We start from the raw sequence: 23,947 nt of genomic DNA on the forward strand, positions 1-23,947 counted from the left end.
CTTGCTTAACAACTGTCTTGCTTAGCAACGGATGTTTGGGGCTCACCTGTAATGAGAAAACAACAACAACAACCCTAACCAATTAAATAAGGCAGCAACGTCTCAGGAAAACCAGGATGAGCTGAAACAGGCAACCGTAAACTGCGATTGGCGGATTGTTGGGCTCTTCCAAATGAGAGCAAAATGTTTTGCGTTGCCCAATCCTGTCTTGGCTCCTGTTCATGTACTAAATTCCATTCGAATTGTGTTAGCATAACACATCTTGGGTTGCTTACATATTTGGCTGCCAAGATGCAAGTTGCTTAAATGACTTTTTGGAAGCACTAATGGCTTCCATATTTCCCCCACCTCCCCCGAGATTCTGACGGCTGCCTTGTCACAACCCCAGACAAATCCTCTTGTGTTAATAAGAGCCAAAGGTGTTGAGAAGCCTGGAATGGCAGCTGGACAATGGAATAATTAACAACTGCGACCTTTGAATAATGACAAATTCGGGATCCATTTTTTCCTCCCCACAAGACAGTCTGCAGACATCTAGCCTCTTGAACCAGAAAAAAAGTCCAACAGGCAAAAAAACAAATCTACAAAAAACAAGATTTTCCCACTTGGAAAATCACCCTCTGAGGACAAATAGCAGAGAGAGGGATGCATCAACAACGTTAGAAATAGTTTTCCTCTACTAGCCAAACAGCATCTACTGGGGTGAGAAATTGACAGTTAAAAATATAAGGTGGATATAAACATATATAGGAGAATTGGAAGGGACTTTGGAGGTCTTCTAGTCCAACCCCCGCCTAGGCAGGAAACCCTACACCGCTTCAGACAAATGGCTATCTGATCTCTTCTCAAGAACTTCCAGTGTTGGAGCATTTGCAAAGTCTGGATGCAAACTGTTCCACGGGTTAATTGTCGTCACTGTCAGGAAATTCCTCCTTCGTTCTAAGTTGCTTCTCTCCTTGATGTGTTTCCCTCCGTTGCTTCTTGTTCTGTCTTCAGGGTCTTTGGAGAACAGGTTGACCCTTTCTTCTTTGTGGAAACCCCTGAGATACTGGAACACTGCTATCATGTCTGCCCCAGTCCTTCTTTTCACGCAACACCTCTTTTCATGGATGTTGCATGTATGATGCACATCAAAAGTGGTAGGGTTTCAGTCAGATGATCCTGGCTGCAGGAATTGGGTGCGTCCAGTCTAGTGAAAAGAAGGACCAGGGGTGACATAATAGCTGTGTTCCCATATCTCAGGGGTTGCCCCAAGGAAGAGGAAGGGGTCAACCTCTTCTCCAAAGCTCCTGAAGGCAGGACAAGAAGCAACAGATGGAAACTCACCAAGGGGAGAAGCAACCTGGAATTGAGGAGAAACTTCCAGATAGTGAAGACAACAAACCAGTGGAATGGCTTGCCTTCAGAAGTTGTCGATTCTGAACTTTTTGACCTTGTCCATGGACTAGGACCTTGTTGCTAACCACAACATACCTAGGAACATGAAAATGTTGTGAGCTCTCAGATCGGTTGACAAAAACAGAATATTCAAGGTAAACAAGAATGGTCTCGACAAAGGTTACAGCTTAATTAGGAGCCAACAAAATGCCCATCTCGTCTTTTGAGATGGAATGGAATGAAACTTCTGGAATTTCCAGGTTGAGGATCATCAACCTGGTCTCGGGCCCATTGGAGAAGACGGGGAGAAACGTCTACTACAGAAGATTGACAGCGCTAACGGTTACCAAAGAAAAGAGGAAGGAAGGAAGCTAATTCTGAAAAGCTGCATCCAAGTATTGTTTTCAATACCGACCCGTTTATTGGGTTTTTTTTTTTTTAAAAAGTTATTTCTTCCACTTCCTTGGCAACCCTGGAAGAGATTTCCAAGCAACATCGGGTTTGTGGCCAAGAATTTAAAGAATGGCTAAAAATGGATATCTGGTCCTTGTAACTTTATGCCGATGGAAGGATTTAAGACACTGAAAAGTCAGGAGAGCAACTGCAAAACTTTGCGGATACGTCCACGTTTTCCTTCCAGGAGCTCATCTTCCATGTCAGATTGATCGTACTCCTTCATCAGAGCTTCTGCTTTCTGCACCGTTGTGTCTCGGGCACGGCCTTGAAGTCCTTCCAGATACCGTAGCAAAATGGAAAAGTATTGATCGGGGACCTGTAAGAGAGAGAAGGAAGGGAGACCAAAGTGTTTTTAGCCAGCCACACACAATGAGTGGAACAAAATGTGGCTGTTTTGCTTTCTTATCCTATCCTTTGGAGCAGGGGCCTCCAACCTTGGCCACTTTTGTGGACTTCAACTCCCAGAATTCCTCAGCCAGCATAGCTGAAGTCCACAAGTCTTAAAGTGGCCAAGGCTGGAGACCTCTGCCATGGAGGATGGCCCTGTTTCTTGTGGATAAAGAAAAGAATTGTGCTTTAAAAGGTGTGGACTTCAACTCCCATAATTCCGCACGCTGGCTGGGGGATTCTGGGAGTTGAAGTCCACACCTTTTAAAGCAAATGAGGTTGAGAAACGCTGATGAACAAAACAAACCACACAGCCAGGACAATGTCAAATCTGGAAAAATAACCCACTTTCTGATGAACCCATAATTCTCCTAAAGGGCTATCCCAAGGCATGGGGGGTAAGAGCCAACTCTGAAGGGCTCGAGCATCCATATAAGGGAGGCCCAACCAGACAAGGTTTGTTTTGGGGTCCAATCCAGTACAGGTTGACCCTACTAGGTGGAGTAAGGCGAGCAGAAACTACAGATCCCTAGTTCATTGGATGATTCCTCCTCTCAGGAGGGTATCCATCTCCGTCCCTTAGCAGGTTGGGTGCCCAGACCACAGCAGCTTACACGAAGGCAGCTTGGGGCACCTCCCTCTGGAAAATGGGCAAATCCAGCGGTGGGATTCTACCGGTTTCCGTACTGATTCAGGGATCGCGCTCTTCCCAAAGGCCAGCTGAGCGGACAAAGAAGAGAAAAGCGCAAGGAGCGAGTGGGAAGGTCCATCCTGGGCTTTTCTCTGCTTTCTCCTCTCAACTGATCGTCGGAGCTTTTTTTTTTTTTTTTGCTACCAGTTCAGCCAAACCGGGGGGGGCAGCACCGGTATCATTTCACCACTGGGCAAATCGCAGAGTTAACCGGACATTGTAGCAGGGCTGCGCGGCTGAACCTCACACCTGGGGATGGGGTGGAGGGTGGGGGCCTACCTGGTCTTTGTCGTACATGTGCAGAAGAAGCCACGTCTGCCTCGTCTTCTGAAATTTCCAGCCTTGGGGACTCCCTGACCAGCTGCCACCAAACCAGAAAGAGAAAACAGAAAGAAGGAATTCAATAAGGTAAGAGGGGGAAATATTTCCGTTTTCACCCATATTTCCGTTTTCAAAGGGGTCCAGATCTCTGTTCAGATCCTGATGACCCTGGGGGAAAAAAAAGTACTGAGCAGAACGTGCCAAAAGAAAGATAGAATGGTTGGGGTATTCTGAGAGATGGAAGTCCACGCATCTTAAAATGTTGGGAAGCAACTGTTCTTCTACAGTCTTTGTGACGGGACCTTTATTTCAACAACTGCCTTAAACCTTCCATTTGTTGTCTGAACATGCCTACTCTGAATAAGTCCAATTTACTGGGGTGGATGACCCTGGCTTTCCAAAGCTGTCCAAGAAGGAAATTAAGACTGCAGTGATACGTTTATATCACCCTACAGCAGAACAACTTTAGAAGGAAGTCCACCATTGGGTCTTGGACTAGAAGACTGGACTAAGAAGAACTCCAAGGTCCCTTCTAACTCTCTTGCTATCCTGTTATACTTACTCAGGCATATTCAGTGTTTCTCGTTTGGCACGGTACTGAGGGCTTAGAAACAAAACCACAGCTTGTTGTAACCCAAGAAACTACTTCACGGAGACAGGTGATCTTGAAACGAGGGGTTATGAAGCCAGCTTTTCATAGCCCACAACTCTGATGAAACAAACCTGGATTTTAATTGCTTCTGATGGAATATTTAGACCAGGTTTGTTGGGACATAATGTTAAATTACGATGTGTTGACCTTAAAGGGTTGATTTGTGTGCCTCAAATCACTCGTGTTTACGAAACAGGCTTAGTCACGGCCAACAACATACGATATCCAAACCCGGAGAGTCTGATGAAATTTGTGTTGGATCTACACCACAGTTTTTGGAGGAGTAATTGAAGCTTATTGGAATCAAAGCTTCTTACAACAGTCCAACCATCAACAATTTTGGCAAATGTTTTCCAAAATACCTTGCTAATCTATGGAGAAAGAGTTGCAGGCTTTCTCTGTGCAAACACAAAACTGCTCCCTAAGCCAAAATCTGTAGCAGAAGAATGTGACATAAAATCTAACATAGCTAATTGCAAGTGTGTAAACAGGAAAATTACTTCCCTTATACAACTGACTCCTTGGGTTGTTTTTTTTTCCTTTCCTAAAAGCACTATTGACTCTGATTATATTATGGGGGGAAAACCCCTCACAAAGGTTTCTCCCTGTATAATGGTACTCTTTTATCAGAAACACAAAAGCCCACTGGATCAGACCGACCTAGAAAGCAAGGTACACACACCAACGTGCACAAATGAACGGAAGCCAACACAGAAAGAATCCAAGCAGCACCTGGCACATTACAAGAAAGGCGAGGTGGGTGGGCCATCCTCAAGATGGATCAGTCCCATAAGAGTTGAGTATTAGTCTCGACCAAGATAATGCACGCTTTGCTTCCAGCAACTTTGCCATGCGCACTTTGCCCTTTTAACAGTTTTCCCAGCTGCAGCCCATGAAGGAGATCAGGGCCCCTTCCTCCCCCGTAAACCATGCAACTCCTTTATCCGTTCCTCCCTGTGTGCCCTAGGATGAAGAGGGGTGGGCCTGGGTCTTCCTCCGAATGCCCAGCCAGCCTGTGCCCCTCCCCAGTTTCCTCCACAGCCACCGGAGCCACACTCCCACTCCACTGTCTTTCCATGAGGGTTGTCCAAGGATAAGAATCCAACCCACAGAGTTGCCTCTAGTGAACCGCGACACAATGCAGCTGGACCGCTTGTTTGTCTCCAGATGTCCATGCTATACGGCCTGAGGTCCTGGAGGATGAAACAAGGGAAAACGCAGCTTATCTCATTTCCCTCCCTTGACAAACTACTGGGGGGTCAGGGTGGGGGTGGCAGGGAAGGGAAAGGAGGCCTCAGTATTTGGCAAGGAAAAGCTTAGCTCAGGCAGGCAGGATCGATCACCAACAGGGTGGCCAAAAAGATTTCTTTAATTTGTATATTTTCATCCAGCAGGCAATACGTTACCAACTTCAGGAGAAGGGTAAAAACCCATTTCTTCTTCTTCTTCTTCTTCTTCTTCTTCTTCTTCTTCTTCTTCTTCTTCTTCTTCTTCTTCTTCTTCTTCTTCTTCTTCTTCTTCTTCTTCTTCTTCTTCTTCTTCTTCTTCTTCTTCTTCTTCTTCTTCTTCTTCTTCTTCTTCTTCTTCTTCTTCTTCTTCTTCTTCTTCTTCTTCTTCTTCTTCTTCTTCTTCTTCTTCTTCTTCTTCTTCTTCTTCTTCTTCTTCTTCTTCTTCTTCTTCTTCTTCTTCTTCTTCTTCTTCTTCTTCTCCTCCTCCTCCTCCTTCTCCTTCTTCTTCTTCCTCCTCCTCCTCCTCCTCCTTCCCTCCCCACCAGCCTGAGCCTTTCAGAGCAACATTACAATACAGGCGATCCTCGAATTACAACTGTTCCTTGAGAGACTGTTCGAAGTTACCACAGTGTTGGGAAAAGTGACTTACGACCAGTTTCTACTCTTACGACCATTGCAGCATTCCCCAGGGGGGTCACGTGGTCAACATTCAAGCACATGGCAACTGGCATGTATTTATGACGGTCTGCAGCGTCCCGGGGGTCACGCTGTCCCCTTTTGCGATCCCCTGACAAGTACAGCCAATGTGGGGGAGACAGATTCACTTAACAACTACGGGAAGGAAAGCTGTAAAATGGGTGCAAATTCATGTTAACAAATCTCTCACTTAGCAACAGGAGTTTTGGGCTCAATGGTAGTCATAAATCAAGGACTGTCTTTAGTCTGATAGTAAAGTCTTTTGTTGTGGTGGTTTCACAACAGAATTCCCAGCTGGCCACGGTACGTCCCACCCAATATTTCTCTCTGAAGTTTTCTGAAAAGCACCACTACCCAACATTTCTATTGTTAAGGGAGGCATTACATGAATTTTGACCCATTTTATGACCTTTCTTTGCCACAGTCATTAAGGGAATCACTGTAGAGGTGATATTCAGCCGGTTCTGACTGGTTCTGGAGAACCATTAGCTGAAGTTTTGAGTAGTTGGGGGAACCGGCCAATCCCACCTCTGACTGGCCCCGCCAACCCCATCTCTTCTCTGCCTCCCATTGAGTGACCCCCGGGACACTGCAACCGTCGTAAGCGTGCGCCAGATGCCAAGTGTCTGAATTTTGATCCTATCACCAGGAGACACAATGGTCGCAAGTGTGAAAAACAATCATAAGCCACGTTCTTCAGTGCCATTTTAACTTTGGCCACGAAACGAACTGTTATAAGTCGAGAACTACCCTGCATTCAGCTCTGGTCTGAGCTTTGCATCTTTCCATGAAGCTGGAAAACTTCCAAATTCACCCCCAGGTTTTGCAGATAATGGACTGGTTCTAGGATGAATTGTGATGTCATGATAAGCGGCTTTGACAAGTCGGCTTGGCTCCTATTTCAATTTCCTACGGCAGAAGGGAGGCTCCCTCGAATCCAGGACGTATTTATTTATTTTGGAATGCTCAAATGTAAGAAATTGAAACTTTTTATTTATCCCCAGTGGCTGTTTCTGAACGGAGAAATGTCAGCAGAGCTGGAAAATGCAAAGTCCTCGGCAGCGGAGGGGGAACCCCCCCCGCCCCCCCATGGGGGTTCTCAAATCTTGACAGACACGAATTGTTTGGACATACCTGCTGAGAAAGTGCTCGGTTTTACCTAACGAAGCCCAGACCTTCCACAATGTGGCTCCTTTGGACTTGCCATCCCAACCCTTTGCCGTGTTTGAAAAACAGGACTTCATATATAAATATAGTCGAATAACATTGAAATAAATTTCCATGACTCAAGCGTGTAAATAAACAACAATAATTCAAAACAGCAGGATGCTGGGTGGAGAAAAATGAATTAAAATAAAAATACTTTCAACAGAGACGTTCTCCCTCCCATTCCCACACTATCGCGGTCGGCGTCCTCTGAAGCCACCGAAAGAGGAAATTCAGGGAAGGCAGTCTTTGGCGTACACCCACAACGGAGCCCAGAATTTTATGTTGCTAAGTTGAGAAATGCGTTGAGTGAATTTTGTCCTGTTTTACGACCTTTTCTTGCCACATTGGTTAAGTGAATCACTGCAACAACTTGCATAAACATAATTAAGAATAAAATAGAATAAGAAAGAATAGAGTAGAATAGAATAAGATAGGATAGGATAGGATAGGATAGGATAGAAGTGGAATAGAGCAGGAATAGAACAAGAATAGAATAGAATAGAATAAGAAAGAATAGAATAGAATAGAATAGAATAGAATAGGATAGGATAGGATAGGATAGGATAGGATAGGATAGGATAGGATAGAAGTGGAATAGAATAGAACAAGAATAGAATAGAATAGAACAGAACAGAATTCTTTTATTGACCAAGTGTGATTAGATACAGAAGGAATTTGTCTTTGGTGTAAATGCTCTCAGTGTACATAAAAGAATAGATACATTCATCAAGAACCATAAGTACAACGTCTACAACGTTGTGACCTTTACTAAAACAGGCAAGACTTCAACTCTGTGGTGGGGATGGCCGCCCTCTGTGACCTTTGCAGATCTCCCTGGGATCTTATGATCAGCTCAGCTGGTCTGGGGCAGCTCCTCGTCCCCATTGTTCGTCCACTAATGGAACGGATCGACCAACTAAACAGGAGAATTGCGTCCTAGGAGGAGATGGTTCTGCTTGGGGTTAACCTGCCTTTACCCAACAGATGCCGACGAGGTGGACCTCTGAGTAGGACCTTCAAGGAGGACGGGAACATTGGGGAAACCCAGCTTGGTTTCAGACCGAGAAGAAGGTAGGTCCACATGAGAACGGAGCCTACTAGGTCTTCTAAGACTTGGCTTTAGAGTGCAGGGTACGGCTATCAAAGTTTTGTAGATGATGTGGTAAAATTTAACCAGATCACCAAAAGCATCAATCCTCTTCTTTGGGGCAGCCCCTCAAATCCTGGAAGACGGCTATCATGTCCCCGCTAATCCTCCTTTTCTTCTCCAGACTGGCCAAACCCAAATCCTGCAACTGTTCTTCATATGTTTTGAGTCTCCAGGCCTTTGATCCTCTTAGTTGCCCTTCTCGGCACTTTTCCCAAAGTCTCAACTTCTTTTTTTTACGATGTGGTGACCAAAACGGGATGCGGGATTCCAGTTTTCCTTGCTGTCTTCCAGCCTCTTTGAAGGCATCTCCTACGCTTCGATAGCACATCGTTAATGAACACCAGCGGATGCTGCCATATAACGAGCGGCTCTTTCAAGTCATCTTGACTCATTTTGGAAGGGTATCTGAATCCTCCCTTGCAACAAATTCCTCTTTAATTACAATAAATAGCTGCCTCCCCCCCCCTCCCCCCACTCCCACATCGGGTTGAAAATAGCTTCCCCTTCTCCATGGCTTGATCGCATTCCCTGCTTTCATTTTTCTTTTTAGTCTCTAAAATGGCAAGGTCGTAACTCAAACAATTTGCAAAGAGGCCGTCGTTGGAAGCTCCCCCGAACAAACCCCGCATTGCACTGCACAGGGAGGAGACAGCCAGCGGAAGAAGATGGCAAGAAGGAATTTCTACCCTGCTTATGCTATCAGATGATTAAGATCTCTTCTGAAACGGAACAGATCTTCAAAACCAGAAGCCAGCGATCCCACCGTGGCCATTTCCACTTTTCCACCACAAAAACACATCTGGCGCCAATCTGATGGATTTGAAGGTGCTGGACCATTGACTTACTCATTCAGGGTTTGAAACGCTCTTGTTGGCAGTGTGGCTTTCATTTTCGGTGTTTATTTTTAACAGGAGTGCGTATCTTCCATTTCCTCCTTGGCTTAATAGCGGTCGTGAGGCTTCTTCCTGCCATTGCCACCATCGGCCTGGGCTTCCGGTCTTCAAACTTTCAAACAGGTATTGGTCATATCCTCTAACCTGTGCCGGCGAAACATGGACACTACCCTCACAATCGATCCAAAAGCGACGAGGGGCGCAAAGAGCCATGGAAAGACGCAAGATAGGAAGACCCCACATGTAGAAGAGCAACCAGGATGATAAGGGGACTGGAGGCTAAAACATACAATGAATGGTTGCAGGAACCAGGCCTGGCTAGTCTAATGAAGAGAAGGACCAGGGGAGACAAGAGAGCAGCCTTCCAATATTTGAGGGGCTGCCCCAGAGAGGAGGAGGAAGGGGGTCAAGCTAATCTCCAAGGCACCCAAAGGCCAGACAAGGAATAATGGAAGGAATAATCCTGTCTCTGTCCTATTGTCCCCATTTAATCGTACCTATTTTCTGTATTCTTACTCCTGTTTATACTTATACCTATTATTTTGTAACCGACTGACAAATCAAATAAATGCATAAAATAAATAAAATAAAGGAGAGATTCAACCTGGAAATAAGGAGAACGTTTCTGACAGTGAGAACCATCAAACAATGGAACAGAAGTTGCCTTCGGAAGTTGTGGGAGCTTCATCCCTGGAAGCTTTCAAGAAGAGACCGGACTGCCCTCCATCAGGAATGGTGCAGGGTCTCCTGCTTGGGTGTGGGGGTTGGACTAGATGGCCTACACGGTCCCTTCCAGCCCTGATTATCTGTTAAACGGGGCTGGTTACATAGCAAGAAGAACAAAAGCAACTCAGTTAAGAACCGGCCTCGTTTAGCAGTGAAAATGTTGCTCCCCGTCGTGGTTGTTAAGTCTCCTTGCCTTGGTTTGCTGGGCAGGCAAAAATCAAGTGAAAGAAAATGAACGTCAATCTCCCATCAGTTCATACATATTGTATATTTGTCTGCTCCGACTGCTCAATGCGAAGACTCCGCCGGTGGCGAGGGGATCCCGGAATTTATGCGTTTGTTTTTCAAACCAGAAAGCTCGCCTTGCGATAATCGCTAACAGACGTTCCAGAAGAGCTATCAGCCCATGACAGATAACCGCACATCCCTTCAAAACAAGCAGAGGATTCCAGCTGCTCCCGAAATTGTGTTGAAGAGCACAATTTGTGTTCTGCTTTCCCTCCAACCTCTGGGCGGCCCGAATCATGCGCCTCTCAGGCGGGAACGCAATTAATTTCCTCCAGCTACACGGAAGAGTAGATTGAAGTCCTCGTTCCTAGACGTTGTATTTTGGCTCTAGGAACTGCTAGAGATAGGAAGTTATGGAAACTGGGGGCATTACACTGTAAGTCTACCTTAAACCCCAACGGGGTAAGACGTGAAGCTTGCTGGCTCCACGGATGTAAACATGCGATCTTGACCTGTCCTGGATCACGTGTTGGTCTTGTGGACTCTAAAATGAAGCTTTATTTGTTGAGTGTTAGGGTGGAAAAGGGGTAGGTTAGAAATAAAGAAAGTAGAAGCCATGAAAACGAGAGGGAGTAGAAAGACCAGATCCAGTTACATGGACTTAAGAGGGCGCTGAGACTGATTTTTCTCTTCCATCCGTTTGTTCTCCTTAACGTATCATGTGGCAGAACAACCAAGAAACGTTGCTAAAGCCGTCTATGGAGAGTCTCATCCGTCCAGGCCATTGGTTGTTCCAAAAGTGCTTTTTTTCAAGAGGCAGCTACACTTTCTGGTTTTCCTTTGAAGTCATTTCACTTCTCATCCAAGAAGCTTCTTCAGCTCTCTTCTAAGCATCTATGGAGGTTCTCAGCCATCCAGATCAGGGGGGTCTCCAACCGTGGCAACTTTAAGACTTATGGACTGATGAACTCTCAGCGTTCCTCAGCCAGTAAAGTTGCCTTTTGAAAAAAGCACCTTTGGGATCGTGCCAAAGGTGCTTTTTTCCCCCCAAAAGGCAACGAGAGACTTTCTTATTTTTTTTTCGCTTTGAAAAGTTTCACTTCTCATCCTAGAAGCTTATTCAGTTCTGCTAGAGAACTGACGAATCTTCTTGGATGAGAAGTGGAACTTTTCAAGGAAAAAAAAAAAATCCGAGAAAGTCCAGTTGCCTTTTGGGGCAACTGACCAGGAAGATGGAGAATCTCCATGGACATTTAATCAAGAGACAGGATCCACTAGAATTTAATTACAAATGGTGATCCAGGGCTGAACACATGAAGGTGGCCAATTGCTGTAACCCAGTGACATTTCTACTCATCGCCCTGGAGGGAACGTCGCAAATAGGGCCAAACTTACGTCGTTAAATAGTCCAGGGCCAACTCTGACCCTGAGGGCTTCTTAGGCTGGTTCTTCTTGGCCCCGGGTGTTGCTTCTCCCGTTAATTTCTTTTGTGCTTTTTTCCGCTCCTTCTTCAGCTTTCGTTCCAATATCCTCTTCTCTTCTGGAGAAAGTTCTTCCTCTGTCTCCTCTTCCTCTTCTTTACTCACCTAAGAACCAAGAGAACAACCATAATCCACAGCTCGTGACCCACAGGTCCATTACATACACACGACCCATCCTTGTGAGAAGGAACATTTGAGCAGAGCTTAGTGAATCCTTCACCTTGAATGTGACTCTTGAGGCCATGGTGGGTTTCCATCCATTCAAGCCTGAGAAGACGCACCTTGGGGCGAGGAGGACACTGAGTTACACAGGCTGTGGGAATAGCAATAGCCCTTAGGACTTACATCCCACTTTAAAGTGCTTTTACAGCCCTCTTTAAGCTGTTTAGAGTCAGCCTCTTGCCCCCAACAATCTGGGTCCTCATTTTACCGACCTCGGAAGGATGGAAGGCTGAGTCCACCTGGAGCTGGTCAGGATTGAACTCCTGGCAGTGGGCAGAGTCAGCCTGCAGTGCTGCATTCTAAACACTGTGCCACCATAGCCCTTCCTTCCTTCCTTCCTTCCTTCCTTCCTTCCTTCCTTCCTTCCTTCCTTCCTTCCTTCCTTCCTTCCTTCCTCCCCACTTAGCACTTAGACTTATATATCACTTCACAGTGCTTTACAGCCTCTGGCCCCCAATAATCTGGGTCCTCGTTTTACTGACTTTGGGGCTGGAACTGACCATCCTGTTGGGCTTTGAAGGAATTCCAGAGGAGTAGAAATATCATCCTTGGAAAATGTGTATTCCTTTATTTAGCGTTACGGCATATCATACATGTAAGCAATGAAATTTCATTTTAACGTATGCCGACTAGTGTACATTCAAAGTGACAATATTCTATTCTACTCTGCTCTGCTCACAGACTAGCAATCTATACCACCATTTCACCTAGATCAGTAAAACCCAATAAAATATAAATGTTAAAAAGATCTACGTACAAATACCAATGTCTATGCTCATCTAACCATTGGTTTATATTAATATATTGGATCTTTTCAGGCCCAAAAGACCAGAGAGATCAGGAAGATTATTTCAAATTTTGCAGCTTGTATAGTTTTACATAGTGAGACCATCGCTTATGCATTTTGGGGAGGAAAAAAAATAAAAGAAGAATTACAGAAACGGATATAAAGAAAGCTTATGTTACAGCGACACTGGAATCACGCTGTGATTTTAGATTGGCAAAACTGGAGCTCGATCAATTGTGGGTTCTGTGCACTGAATATTCATTAAAATGAGTTAAGCAGATACCCTGAAAGACAGAGAGTGGTTGGCTTCAAGTCTGATACAATGGAAACCGAAGAGAAATGCCAGCTTCCTGGACTCTCCGATAAATGTTTTTCAAAGGGTGGCTGATTTATCCTTCCTTTGCTGGAGATTTAATAAATCTGAAGTCCCTTTAACAAGGCACGATACAAAACCCCCGAGAATTCCCTATTTTAATTAGTTATGGGGAAAGGTCAGGAGAGAAAGTTAAAGTTTTGTGGTGTTTATTCCTCTATGGGAATCACTGGATCTCCCTTCTGAGAAGGAGGGTAGGTAAATAAACAGGAGGGGGAGGAGGAGGACGAGGACGAGGAGGGAGAGGGAGAAGGAGGAAGGGGGAGGAAGAAGAGGAAGGAGGAGGAGGAAGGAGAGGGAGGAAGGAGGAGGAAGAGGAGGAAAAGGAGGAAGGGGAGGAAGAAGAGGAAGGAGGAGGAGAAGGAGGAGGAGGAAGGAGGAGGAAGAGGAGGAAAAGGAGGAAGAAGAGGAGGAGGAAGAAGAGGAAGAAGGAGGAGGAAGAGGAAGAGGAAGAAGAAGAAGGAGGAGGAGGAGGAAGGGGGAAGAGGAGGAGGAGGAGGAAGAAGAAGAAGAAGAAGAGGAGGAGGAGGAGGAGGAGGAGGGAGGAAGGAGGAGGAGGAGGAGGAAGAGGAGGAGGAGGAGGAAGAAGAAGAAGAAGAAGGAATGGTGTTAGGGTACTTAATCGTCTCTGAGTTTGGCTGTTTTCTTGCAGACGTTCCATTACCCAACTAGGGAACATCATCAGTACTAGAAGGGAGGGGGGTTTGCAGGGAGCGGGAGGCGGAAGGAGAAAGAAGGAGAAGATGGTCAGACCCCCCTAGAAGGATGTCCCAGATTGTCTAAACAGGCTTAAAACCAAACACGTCAACTGCTTCCTACCGCTTTCCAAGAAAGAATTGGGCGGTGTGATTCAGCCCAGTCTCTACGCTGAACTCGTTCAACTTGAGAGATGCCTTATCCTGCAAAACAGTCCTGCCACTCCAGAGCCTCGCAATATTGGCCCCCCTGGGCGCCTGCAGAAGGTTCCCCCCACCCCTTTTCTGTTTGTCCCCGGAAGGAGGCTCAACCGAGAGCCGGGCAACGTGCCCCCACCATCCAAGGCGCCCTTGGCCCAAACCCAACTCTCCAACCCAACTCTCCCTCCTTTCACGAAGCGCCCGGCTCTCGGATCCGAGCACCCGAGCATTTGAATAGGGAAGCCGGGGTGGGGGTGGGGGTGAGGGGTGGGGGAAAGACTACGTGCTTGGCCTGGATCCGCGCCGGGTTGCGCAACCGCCCTGTGGCCGGTCGCCCTGGATCCTAAGTGGGGCAACCCAGGGGTTGCGAGGCCTGAGACTCCCGCGGGGGCATTCCCAGGGCTGGCGGGTAGAAGGGCCCAAAGCTTGAGGTGGCTTTCCAGGTTTGGGGAGAGCCACCGGGGCAGGAGGGTTCCTCCAAGCCCTCCTCGGATGGGGAAGGGAAGAAGGGAAGGGAAGGAAGCCACCTCTCCTGCCAAGGAGGCGAGCGGGGGGGACCGCAGAGAGGCGGCTGCCTGCCAAGGATACGCGGCAGCGTGACTGAGCTCGTTTCTTTAATGAAAGCCAGGGTTTCTTCGGAGAGCTGACCCAGCCTCCAGTGACTGAAATCCACACAAACAGTCGGGCGAGGGGCCCAGCTGGGGGAAGACCCCCCCCCCACACCCACCCCCTTTCCATTCTCCACCAGTTTCCCCCTTGGCTTGGCTCCCCACTTTCTCCTCTCCTGGAAAAAGTTGAAACTCCCGATAAACTGCGCGCTTTTGCCCGAGCTGCAAAGATTCTCTCCGCTCACCCCCCATCTGGTGTTTTTCTCTACCACCCCCCTCTTCTTTTCGACGTTTTCTTTTCGCTCGACTGAAGATTTGGTTAAGAGGAACGGCCTTGCTGAACTGCCCGTCCAGCGGAAAAAAAAACCCCCCTCTTTTTTCTCCTTCTCCTTTTCCGTTCCCCCCCTCCCTTTCTTCTTCTTCTTCTTCTTCTTCTTCTCCTTTTCGAAAGCAATGAAAGAATTGTTTCTTTGGGAAGCAGGAACCTGCCAGAGCGGGAGAAGCATCCGGATGCCTTCCTGACCTGACTCTTACTCTTGGGGAGCAAGCTAAAAAAATAAAATAAAAACAACAAGTGAAAAGGGTGGGGGAGGAAGGAGGAAATGAAACCCAGTTTAGAGCCGGGGAGGAAAGAGCAAACAAGAAACGACTCTTGAAGAGCTGAAAGAAGGGAGATGTGGGGCTTTTACGGCTTGGAAAGAATTCGCAGGCTTTGCTCGATGCGCTGAATGCTAAAATGGCTGCAGAAACGCACTGGAAGAGGTGATCCGGCCACAAAGGCAGAGCAAGAAAACCATCCGGTGTTAAAGAGTTCGGCCTCCGTTCGTGGTAAGTCCCTTCGTCCCATATTTCGTTTTAACCTTGGGGTCAACACCTGGAATCAAACAGCTACCTAACCCCAAAATTCCTCTGAGTGTGCCTTCTCCTTTTGTGTGTTTTCAGGATAAGGGTGTAAACAATTCAGATTTTTACAGAGGGCTTGGCCAAGGGAGCTGTCACTGGAAGGAAGGGCCAAGTATGTGTGGAACGCCCGAGGGAATCGGTCGCATTCTCCGTGGTTTGCCCTCTTAAGGTTTAACTCGGGTTACTGACAAGCCCTTGGCCGAAAGGAAGCCGTGGGTCCCCCTGATGTGGTGTTTGCCTTTGGGGGAACGTGATGGAGGCCCCGCGGCGAGAGAATTGCAACTACGACGGTTGCTGTGAGGATGGAACATGGGTTTTTTTTCCCCCCAATGTGTGTTATAGGAGCCTCAACTGCCAGAGCTGCTTACCTGGCGCGCCTCGCTTTTAAGTAGAATAACCGCACGAACGTTGGTGTGAAATGATATGGGGCTTCCCGTTTGAGCAGGGGGTTAGTCTAGAAGACCTCCAGGGTCCCTTCCAACTCAGTTATTCACCACAGTGAGGATTTCTGAAAGCTGAGCAAAAGAAGGCGGTGTAGCAAGGCAGGACAAATTTAATGTGGGACGAGTTAAATGAAAAGAAGGACCAGGGGTGACATGATAGCGGTCTTCCAATATTTGAGGGGCTGCCACAAAGAAGGGGGCGGGGGGGGGGGTCAACGTAGTTTTTAAAGCACCTGAAGGCAAGACAAGAAGACAAGAAGAAATTAATCAAGGAGAGAAGTAACCTAGAACCAGGGAGAAATTTCCTGATAGAACAATTAACCAGTGGAACAACCTGTCTCCAGAAGTTGCGGGTGCTCCAATTCTGGGTGTTTTCAAGAAGAGACGGGATAATTGTTTGTTTGGAATGAGATAGAGTCTCCTGCTCAAGCAGGGGTTGGACTAGAAGACCTCCAAGGTCCCTTCTAATTCTGTTATTCTGTCACGTCACCTTTCCTATCTATGTACAACTGTGAAACTCAGCCAAATAATGTTATTGGGGTAAGGATAATCAGCATTTGAGCTGCAAGCAGTCAATGCAAAGATTTTAAAGGCTTTTCAACTGCTCCTCCGACTCTCCAGACTTTTTGGGGTGCTTCTGGGGTTTTGTGGGACACCTTTTAGCCGGGGTAGGGATGGGGGAGGGGCGGAAATGGCCAGGTCTTCTGGTTGACCAAGTGCCTTTGTTTCTTCAAGATGGCAATCCTAGGCTTTGTTACAAAGACATCCTTTGTGACCAATAGACCTTACTTGTGTCCGTGTGGTTTGGAAAAAGAAGAGTAGAAAGCGTGACTTTACTCAAATTAAATAGATATTCTGCCAAAGAAGCCCTGAATACATTTCTGATTGGAAGAAAAGGCTTAGTTGGAGGAGACTTCTAGATTCCATTTACTAGTCACAGCAGACACAAATGCTGTCCTCAACTTAGTAAAAAATTAAGTTGTAAACCTTGAATCGCGGTGTTTGCTCTCCTGCGGATTTCCAGCCACTGGTGGTCTGGGAAGGCCTGGTATCAGTAGAGTGGCCTCCAAATATTTTTCGAAAATACTGCATCCTGCCCAAGACATTTGGCCAATAGTTAATTTCCAAGGAGAGCTGTGAGAACTCTAGTCTGTCCCAAGAACCTTAAAAAGTAATCTTATCCTGAGGGATTCTGGAAACATCCAAAGACTTGAATTTCAAAGAGTCTGGGTGGAAATATCTTCTCAAGGCCACGGAGGTTAGAGTTACCGAAATAAGCTTTCTTAGCTACCGAGAAATGCTTCAATTGCAACTGCAGCAGCCACCCAAACATTTGCACTGTCATCAAATAAGCTGCTTTGGTGTCCAAAACCTTCACCCTGTATGAACGTTGCTGAGGTTCAGGCTGGCTGGGGGAATTCTAGAAGTTGGAAGTCCACAAGTTTGCAAGTTGCCAAGGTTGGACGCCCTTGCTGTCAACTAAAAACGTCTGACTTGCGCCTCATCTCAGCCACGAACTTGCTCGGTATATCCAAGAAATGACTTTTCCACCTGGACAATGGTAGGGTGGCAACCCAGGGCAACGTAACTACCACCACCTAAAGCCACAGTTCCCCCCACTTCAGAATGGAGTATCCTTCGCTTGGGAGAGAATCGGGAACGAGTAGTACGTTTGGACCTGGGGAAAAAAAAACGTCCTTCGCTCAGCCATAACATGTTCAGTTACGCAAGAGGGATGTGCACATGAATGCATGTTTGTTCAGCCTGCAGGATTGCCAAATGCTCTTTCGCATCGCATGATTGGCTCTGGAGGATACATAAAGGCAGGAAGGAGGGTGTTGTACAAGTTGAACCTCTGATGGTATGTCTCTCAATCCAGGTCAGTGTCATATATTTTTTTTTAGGGAACAAGACAGAATTATCCTCTGCGCTAACAGACGAGGTCTCTAAAGGAACTGTAAACCTTACTGCGAGCAGGTGGAAATTCAGGCTGGGAATTGTTTTCTTTTTTAAAAGTTGTTGTTTGGCTACTTGCACCCTTCAGCTACATTTTGTCATGCTAGTTCTCACTGGAGGCCCCGAAACAGGTTATCAACCAGGATGGAAGGCTCTGAAGAAACAGCTGGATGGCTACATCTTTGGGTAAAGACGGAGTTGGAGAATTCTGAATGTGGCATTATGCAGGGACCGAACTGCACAACAACTGGGAAGAACAATCAAGAGGAAGACACAATGTCCATAGAAGGAAACTCTTTAGAATGCATGAAAAGCAACCTTCACAGGCAAAACCCTGCTTTAAGTCATTGCTACTATTATGTAGAGACACACAAACACCCCAAAATATTCAGAGGTCGACTAAATAAGAAGAGAACATTAAGTATACACCACAGAGAGAGAGAGAGAGATATGCACTGAAACTTGTTCAACAAACCATGATTAGAGTGGGGTTCTTGTGATCTCAGAGCTTGGTTGTTTTCTTGCAGACATTTCACGACCCAGCTAGATAATACCCTCAGTGCTAAAAGAGAGTAGTGGGGTTTGTGGAGAGGAGGAGGACTGTTTTTCTTGATGTTCTCCGAGCGTTCTGCGTTTTTTGCAGACATTTCATTACCAGACTGGGAAGTATCATCAGTTTGCTAATATATAATATATAACCATTTGCTAACGAAATGGCTGCCTGAAAACCACCAAACTCAGAGAGCACCTGGCACCCCGCAGTTCAGCCCTGAGCTACACATAATTTTCTTCTATGTGATTAGAGTGAACTACAGTTTGGTGCAATTTGCAAATCCAGCATTCCAACAGAATCGCAGAGCTGGAAGGGACCTTGGAGGTCTTCCAGTCTGCCCCCCTACTCAGCTCCACTCCAGACAAATGGCGGCCCAATTCTCTTCTTAAAAGCTTCCAGTAGCGATTGACTCTTCAGAGTTCACCCTTCAGCCCCCCGATCCTCTCTCCTGGTTTCCTCTATAATCAAAATCCAAATATCCGCCACCCACCCACCGTCAAGTGCAGATCAAGAGCCAACCACAGCATTGCATAAAAGAGAACCATGCTGATCATAAATATCCCCAAGGGGCAAAGTTTGAGAGCTCCACGTAGCTTTGGCCAATAAAAGTCAAAACTTGGAATCAAACAGGCGCTCCAAATCAGGGGGATAATTCAGGAGGCCCCAGGAAAACCACTAACCCCAAAGAACACGAGATGGTGGGGCCTCGAATTAGCTTCTCCGATGGTGTCGTGCAGAACCACACATGGGCGCACGTTCCCCTCTCTGGCTTCCCGGTGCGAAAGCTGCCTATTCGTCGTGCATCTCCTGGCGGCGGTTGATGAAATTTGGTCCATTCCACAAAGTTTCCTTCCCTGCACGGGGAGGGAAGCGTCAGGGCACGGAGAAGGTCAACCAAGGGGCATCTGAGAAACAGCTGTGGGTCAGGCTGTCTGGCAGGACGGGCGCAGATGCTCTCATCCTCCTATCTCCCTGATCTACACCTACGCACGTAGCAACATGTGTGCATGCGGGAAAGCCAAAAAACGACCGATTTTAACTTCAGGAATGGCATGCACCCCCGCACAAATAGACAGACGGCGTGGCAAATGCCACGCATACGTTGGTCTGAGGCATCTTGGGGAGTTAGCGGGACTCTCACTAATTCTTTGAAAATGCAACCTTTGCTTCTGTCGATGCTTCCTCTGAAGGCGAATCGAGTCTCATGTCAGGCAGGGCGTGTCCTGCCGGGAAGAAAGTATTCTGCCCATAGCTAAAAATAAAAGAGCATTCAAGTCACTGGTGAAGGATAACAGAGGGGAGAATAACGGGGCTGCGGTGTCCAAGTGGGAATTAAATCCAGAAAATTCTTGCCTCGGTGCAGGCCAAACCATGGTTTATAGCCTTCCTTGAAGCGTTACACCTTGGAAGAGTGCAGAAAAGAGCAACAAAGGCGATTTAGGGGACCGTAGGCTAAAAGATACGAAGAATGGTCGCAGGAATTAGGCATGTCTAGTGCAAGGGTCCTCAAACTCGGCAACTTTAAGTCTTGCGGACTTAGCATAGCTGGCTGGAGAATTCTGGGAGTTGACGTCCGCAAGTCTTAAAGTTGCCAAGTTTGAAGGCCTCTGGTCTAGTGTAATGAAAAGGACTAGGGGTGACATGATAGGAGTCTTCCAATATTTCAGGGGTGCCACAAAGAAAGGGGGGTTGTGTCAGCCTATTTTCCAAAGCACCTGAAGGCAGGAGAAGAAGAAAGGGGTGGAAACTAAGCAAGGAGAGAAGCAACCTAGAACGAAGGAGAAACTGCCTAACAGTGAGAACAATTAACCAGTGGAACAACCTGCCACCAGAAGTTCTGGGTGCATCAACATTGGAGGTTTTTAAGAAAAGACTGGGTGGTCACTTGTCTGAAACAGTATAGGGTTTCCTGCTTGAGCAATGGGGTGGACTAGAAGACCTTCCAGGTCCCTTCCAACTCTGCTATTCTGTAAAGTCATGGTCAGCCCTGTCTTAAGAGACCCTTCTCGACTTGACTTGACTTGATTGTCACTGCACTTCGTACAACGAAATCAAACACCATCTTCAGTGCACATCATGACCGTGACCATGAAAATAAACACAAACTCTCCTACAATGTTGTGAAATACGTGTGCATGAATTGCACATTTCCCACATCCTGAGTTATTGACTGCTCAAAATTTAAATTATTTACATTCCGCTTTTCACTGAAAGGTGTTTAAGTTGCAGGAGTAGCTTAAGACCCCCCCCCCCACAAAATTAAAATTAAAATTAAAACCCTGTGCTGTGAGATGTTCCTGCTCTAACCTATTCCGGGCAATTTTTTTTTTTTTATGTAACCTGTTTTGGCTGCCCAACTTCATTTTATGAATTCTTCGGTTGTACTTATTTCCTGCTCGTTTTATGCATTCTTTGGTTGTACTTATTTCCTGCTCGTTTTATGAATTCTTCGGTTGTACTTATTTCCTGCTCGTTTTATGCATTCTTTGGTTGTACTTATTTCCTGCTCATAAAGAACAACCAAACCAATTCAGAAAGGGCCAGTCTGGCCAGTTGGAAGATCATAGGAGCTCCGAGCTCGCTTGAGGAAACAATTTTCCTTCGTGGCAGAGATAGGACTGGATTCCTGTAGGTTGGTTTGTGGATGGGGATCGCACAAAGCTTCCACCTCGTTCCCACCTTTTGCCCCTGATGCTTAAGAAAAAAAGAAAGGAAAACCACAGGTGCCAAGAAGTAATTTCTAACCATATTTCCTTTCCTGAGTTAAGTGATCAAGCCGTGGTTGATTCTTCAGCAACCACACAGATGTTCTCCAGGATTCCTTCGCTGAAGAAAAAAAATGCCATTTGGTTCAGCCTAGAAAAAAAAACATGAGAGCTTGTACTTGTGTAGAGCTAAACTCTCAGAATAGAAAAGGAGGCAAGAAAAGGAAAGACGTGAGATTGGAGGAAGAACCGGCATAAATCCAGGATTTTTTGACTGCTTCTTCACATAATGTCAGAACACAGTTTGGCATTATATCTAAGCTATTTCTGGTATTATGATCATTTTCATCTTTTCAGACTGACATCCATTTACCCATCCATCCATCCATCCATTTACCCATCCATCCTTCTATCCATCCTTCTATCCGCCCATCCATCCATCCAAATTTTAAAAGAAGAATCTTTCTCTTAAAGACTTCTTACCCAAGGAAAATACTGTCGATCTTTAATTCCCGCATCAATCCTTCCTAATATATCTTTAACATTTTGTGGGATTCTGGCAATAGCTTGAGCCATCCAAAACCAATTCTCGTTTTCACTTGGGTCATTTGCACTCTGATACGCACAGATCCAATTTCACGGTGGGGCTATTTGGGGAAAAGGTTTGCCCAAAGATGAAGATGAACCCGTCAAAGCCCGTCACGGGACAGAGAAAACTCCCAGTGGATCAGCAGATTTAGAATTGAGCAAGGGACTCCTTAATAACTACACGGTCTTGTTTGTACCTTTGAATGAGATACACATATAAATGCAAAATTGGAACGAATGCCTTAAAGATATTATTAACTTTAATTTATGCAAAGAAATTTTTTTTTGGGCCAACATAAACCAGGCTACTTAAATACCTCTTGTAATGAGTGTAAATTAACGCAAAGCAACTCTTTTCATAGCCAAGGTATTCGGAAATGATTATCTCTTTCTTTTTCTCCCGCCCCCCCCTTGTAAACCGATCCTGTCATTTCATTAGCCGGCTTGCATGCACAAGTCAATATGGAATTCAGAAATTCAAATCGTGCCAGTGCCCCGTGGGAATTTCCTGCTGGTGGCAAAGAAGGGGAGTTTGCATCTTGAGTGGCCGTGAATGCAAAACACCAAAATCCTGAGGTGAATTAGGGGCCCTCGGTCTTCGTTGTGCAGAGAGCCCAAATCCAGCAAATCTTACGAAAATCCAGAAAGAGGATGGGGTTACAGGACTGGAACTTCCCTGGTGCCTCGCAGCTGAGGATTTTTTGTGGCTAGAGCAACCACAAAACTTCCCATCCCTGGACGGAGAGGCCCTAAAATATGGCCAGGTTGGGTGTGTGTGTGTGTGTGTGTGTGTGTGTGTGTGTGTGAGGGGGTGTACCACAACTTTCCATCCAGTTGAACCTGGGAGTTTTGTAAAGTTAGCCTTATGGTGATGTCCAAGACCAGCAGGTCTTGCTGTTGAGACTTGAACAGAAGTGGCGTTTTGGGGGTGGTTAATTTGCAAGGAAGCAACGCCACGACTGGATACCCACAAACGCGGCAACGGAGCTGTTTTACGACTTGTCACAACTTATGACTGCGAAGGGCAGGCTGTAAATTGAAGACTACCTACCTACTAAGGAAGTTAAATCTGGACAGAAATAATTCAGAATTTTGCCACGTGAACCTTTTGCAATTTCTACTTTATGCTGCAAGCCGCCCAGAATTGTTTCGTTAGGAGATCAGCAGCAAATAAATTTAATCAATCAATCAATCAATCAATCAATCAATCAATCCTGGCACTCAATTTGATGACATTTTGCGTTAGGAAGATTTAAATGGCTTGGGACTTAGAATAATCATTTTCAAAAATTGCTTGCACCCACGCGGATTCCTCTGAACATGATCTGCTTCAGAAATACGGCCGTTCGTTCTAAAAATATTGAAAAAACAGAGCGTCTGTTTCCCTGACAGCCTCTCTGAGGGATTGACCGCATTGGCAAATATTCCACATTTTTGCATATAGCTTCACTGTTTGCTGAATCATCTCAGAAAAGCCATGATTTTCAATAACTGCCCTTTTCATAGGATTCTCCTATGAGGGGAATGAAAATAGCATTATACTCATTTACTCAGAGATAAAAATAAAACAAGAAATGAAAAAAATAAGCCAAGAATTTTTAGGTATTCAATGCAACCCATAACATAGGCCTGCTTCCTGGCGCCATGAATCATTCAAATCTGTCGATTAAAAAAGGACGAAAAGTTACCTTGGGGTAAGACGGGCAGCTAATAAATTTTACAATGGAATAGAATAGAATGGAAAATAGAAGAGAATAGAGAAGAGAAGAGAAAATAGAAGAGAATAGAATATAGAAAAGAGAATAGAAAATAGAATAGAATAGAGAAGAGAATAGAGAGTAGAGAAGAGTAGAGTAGAGTAGAGAAGAGTAGAGTAGAGTAGAATAGAATAGAATAAAAAAGAATTAGAATAGAAATAGAATTAGAATTAGAATAGAATTCTTTATTGGCCAAGGAATTTGTCTTGGTGCAAATGCTCTCAGTGTCCATAAAAGAAAAGATAAATACTAATACTAATAATACTTATTATTATTGTGTTGTTGTTGTTGTTGTTGTTGTTGTTGTTATTATTATTATTATTATTATTATTATTATTATTATTATTATTATTATTATTATTATTATTCAAAAGCTTCCGGTCAGAGCAACTTCCTCCAATAAACCCCGGTTTCCACGTTTCCACAACCTCCCTTCCAAAAGGGTTTTCCCACGGTTAATGTGTACAAACAGCAGAAAGCAAACCGAAGTTTAGAAGCATCTGCCCAGCTCATATTGGGGCGGGGGGGGGGGGACCCTTACACATACACAATTTACTGTACTCAGCTGCAAATATAAACGCGCTCAGTTTTGCTACGCATAGAAAAATATGTCAATGGACAATATGGAGAATTCAAACGCCGTACAAAGCGCATCATTGA

At 45.7% G+C, this 23,947-nt stretch overlaps 2 protein-coding genes across 10 annotated transcripts in view; one reads left to right on the forward strand and one right to left on the reverse strand.

Annotated features, from left to right (window-relative positions):
* Positions 1-1,777: 1,777 nt before the first annotated feature.
* Positions 1,778-23,947, reverse strand: part of CHLSN (cholesin) — a 72,304-nt gene continuing 50,134 nt past the window's right edge. For 3 of the 9 annotated variants that reach the window (XM_087912851.1, XM_087912850.1, XM_087912852.1), the window contains exons 3-5: positions 11,411-11,601; positions 3,191-3,272; positions 1,778-2,149 (exon numbers count right to left, since the gene is read on the reverse strand). In XM_087912851.1, coding sequence (XP_087768977.1) covers positions 1,967-2,149; positions 3,191-3,272; positions 11,411-11,601 — 456 coding nt within the window. In that variant the 3' untranslated portion in view covers positions 1,778-1,966. Of the gene's footprint in view, positions 2,150-3,190; positions 3,273-4,246; positions 4,266-11,410; positions 11,602-23,947 lie in introns of those variants that run through there. The other 6 variants (XM_087912853.1, XM_087912855.1, XM_087912856.1 and 3 more) reach the window with 4 other exon arrangements.
* Positions 14,432-23,947, forward strand: part of GPR146 (G protein-coupled receptor 146) — a 31,521-nt gene continuing 22,005 nt past the window's right edge. Inside the window, exon 1 of the mRNA XM_026704382.2 lies at positions 14,432-15,210. The gene's annotated coding sequence lies outside the window, so the exon portion shown is untranslated. The remainder of the gene's footprint in view (positions 15,211-23,947) is intronic.

This window comes from Pseudonaja textilis, chromosome 14, assembly GCF_049901715.1.
Source record: "Pseudonaja textilis isolate UNSWEBS1 chromosome 14, rPseTex1.2, whole genome shotgun sequence".
NCBI lineage: Eukaryota > Metazoa > Chordata > Lepidosauria > Squamata > Elapidae > Pseudonaja > Pseudonaja textilis.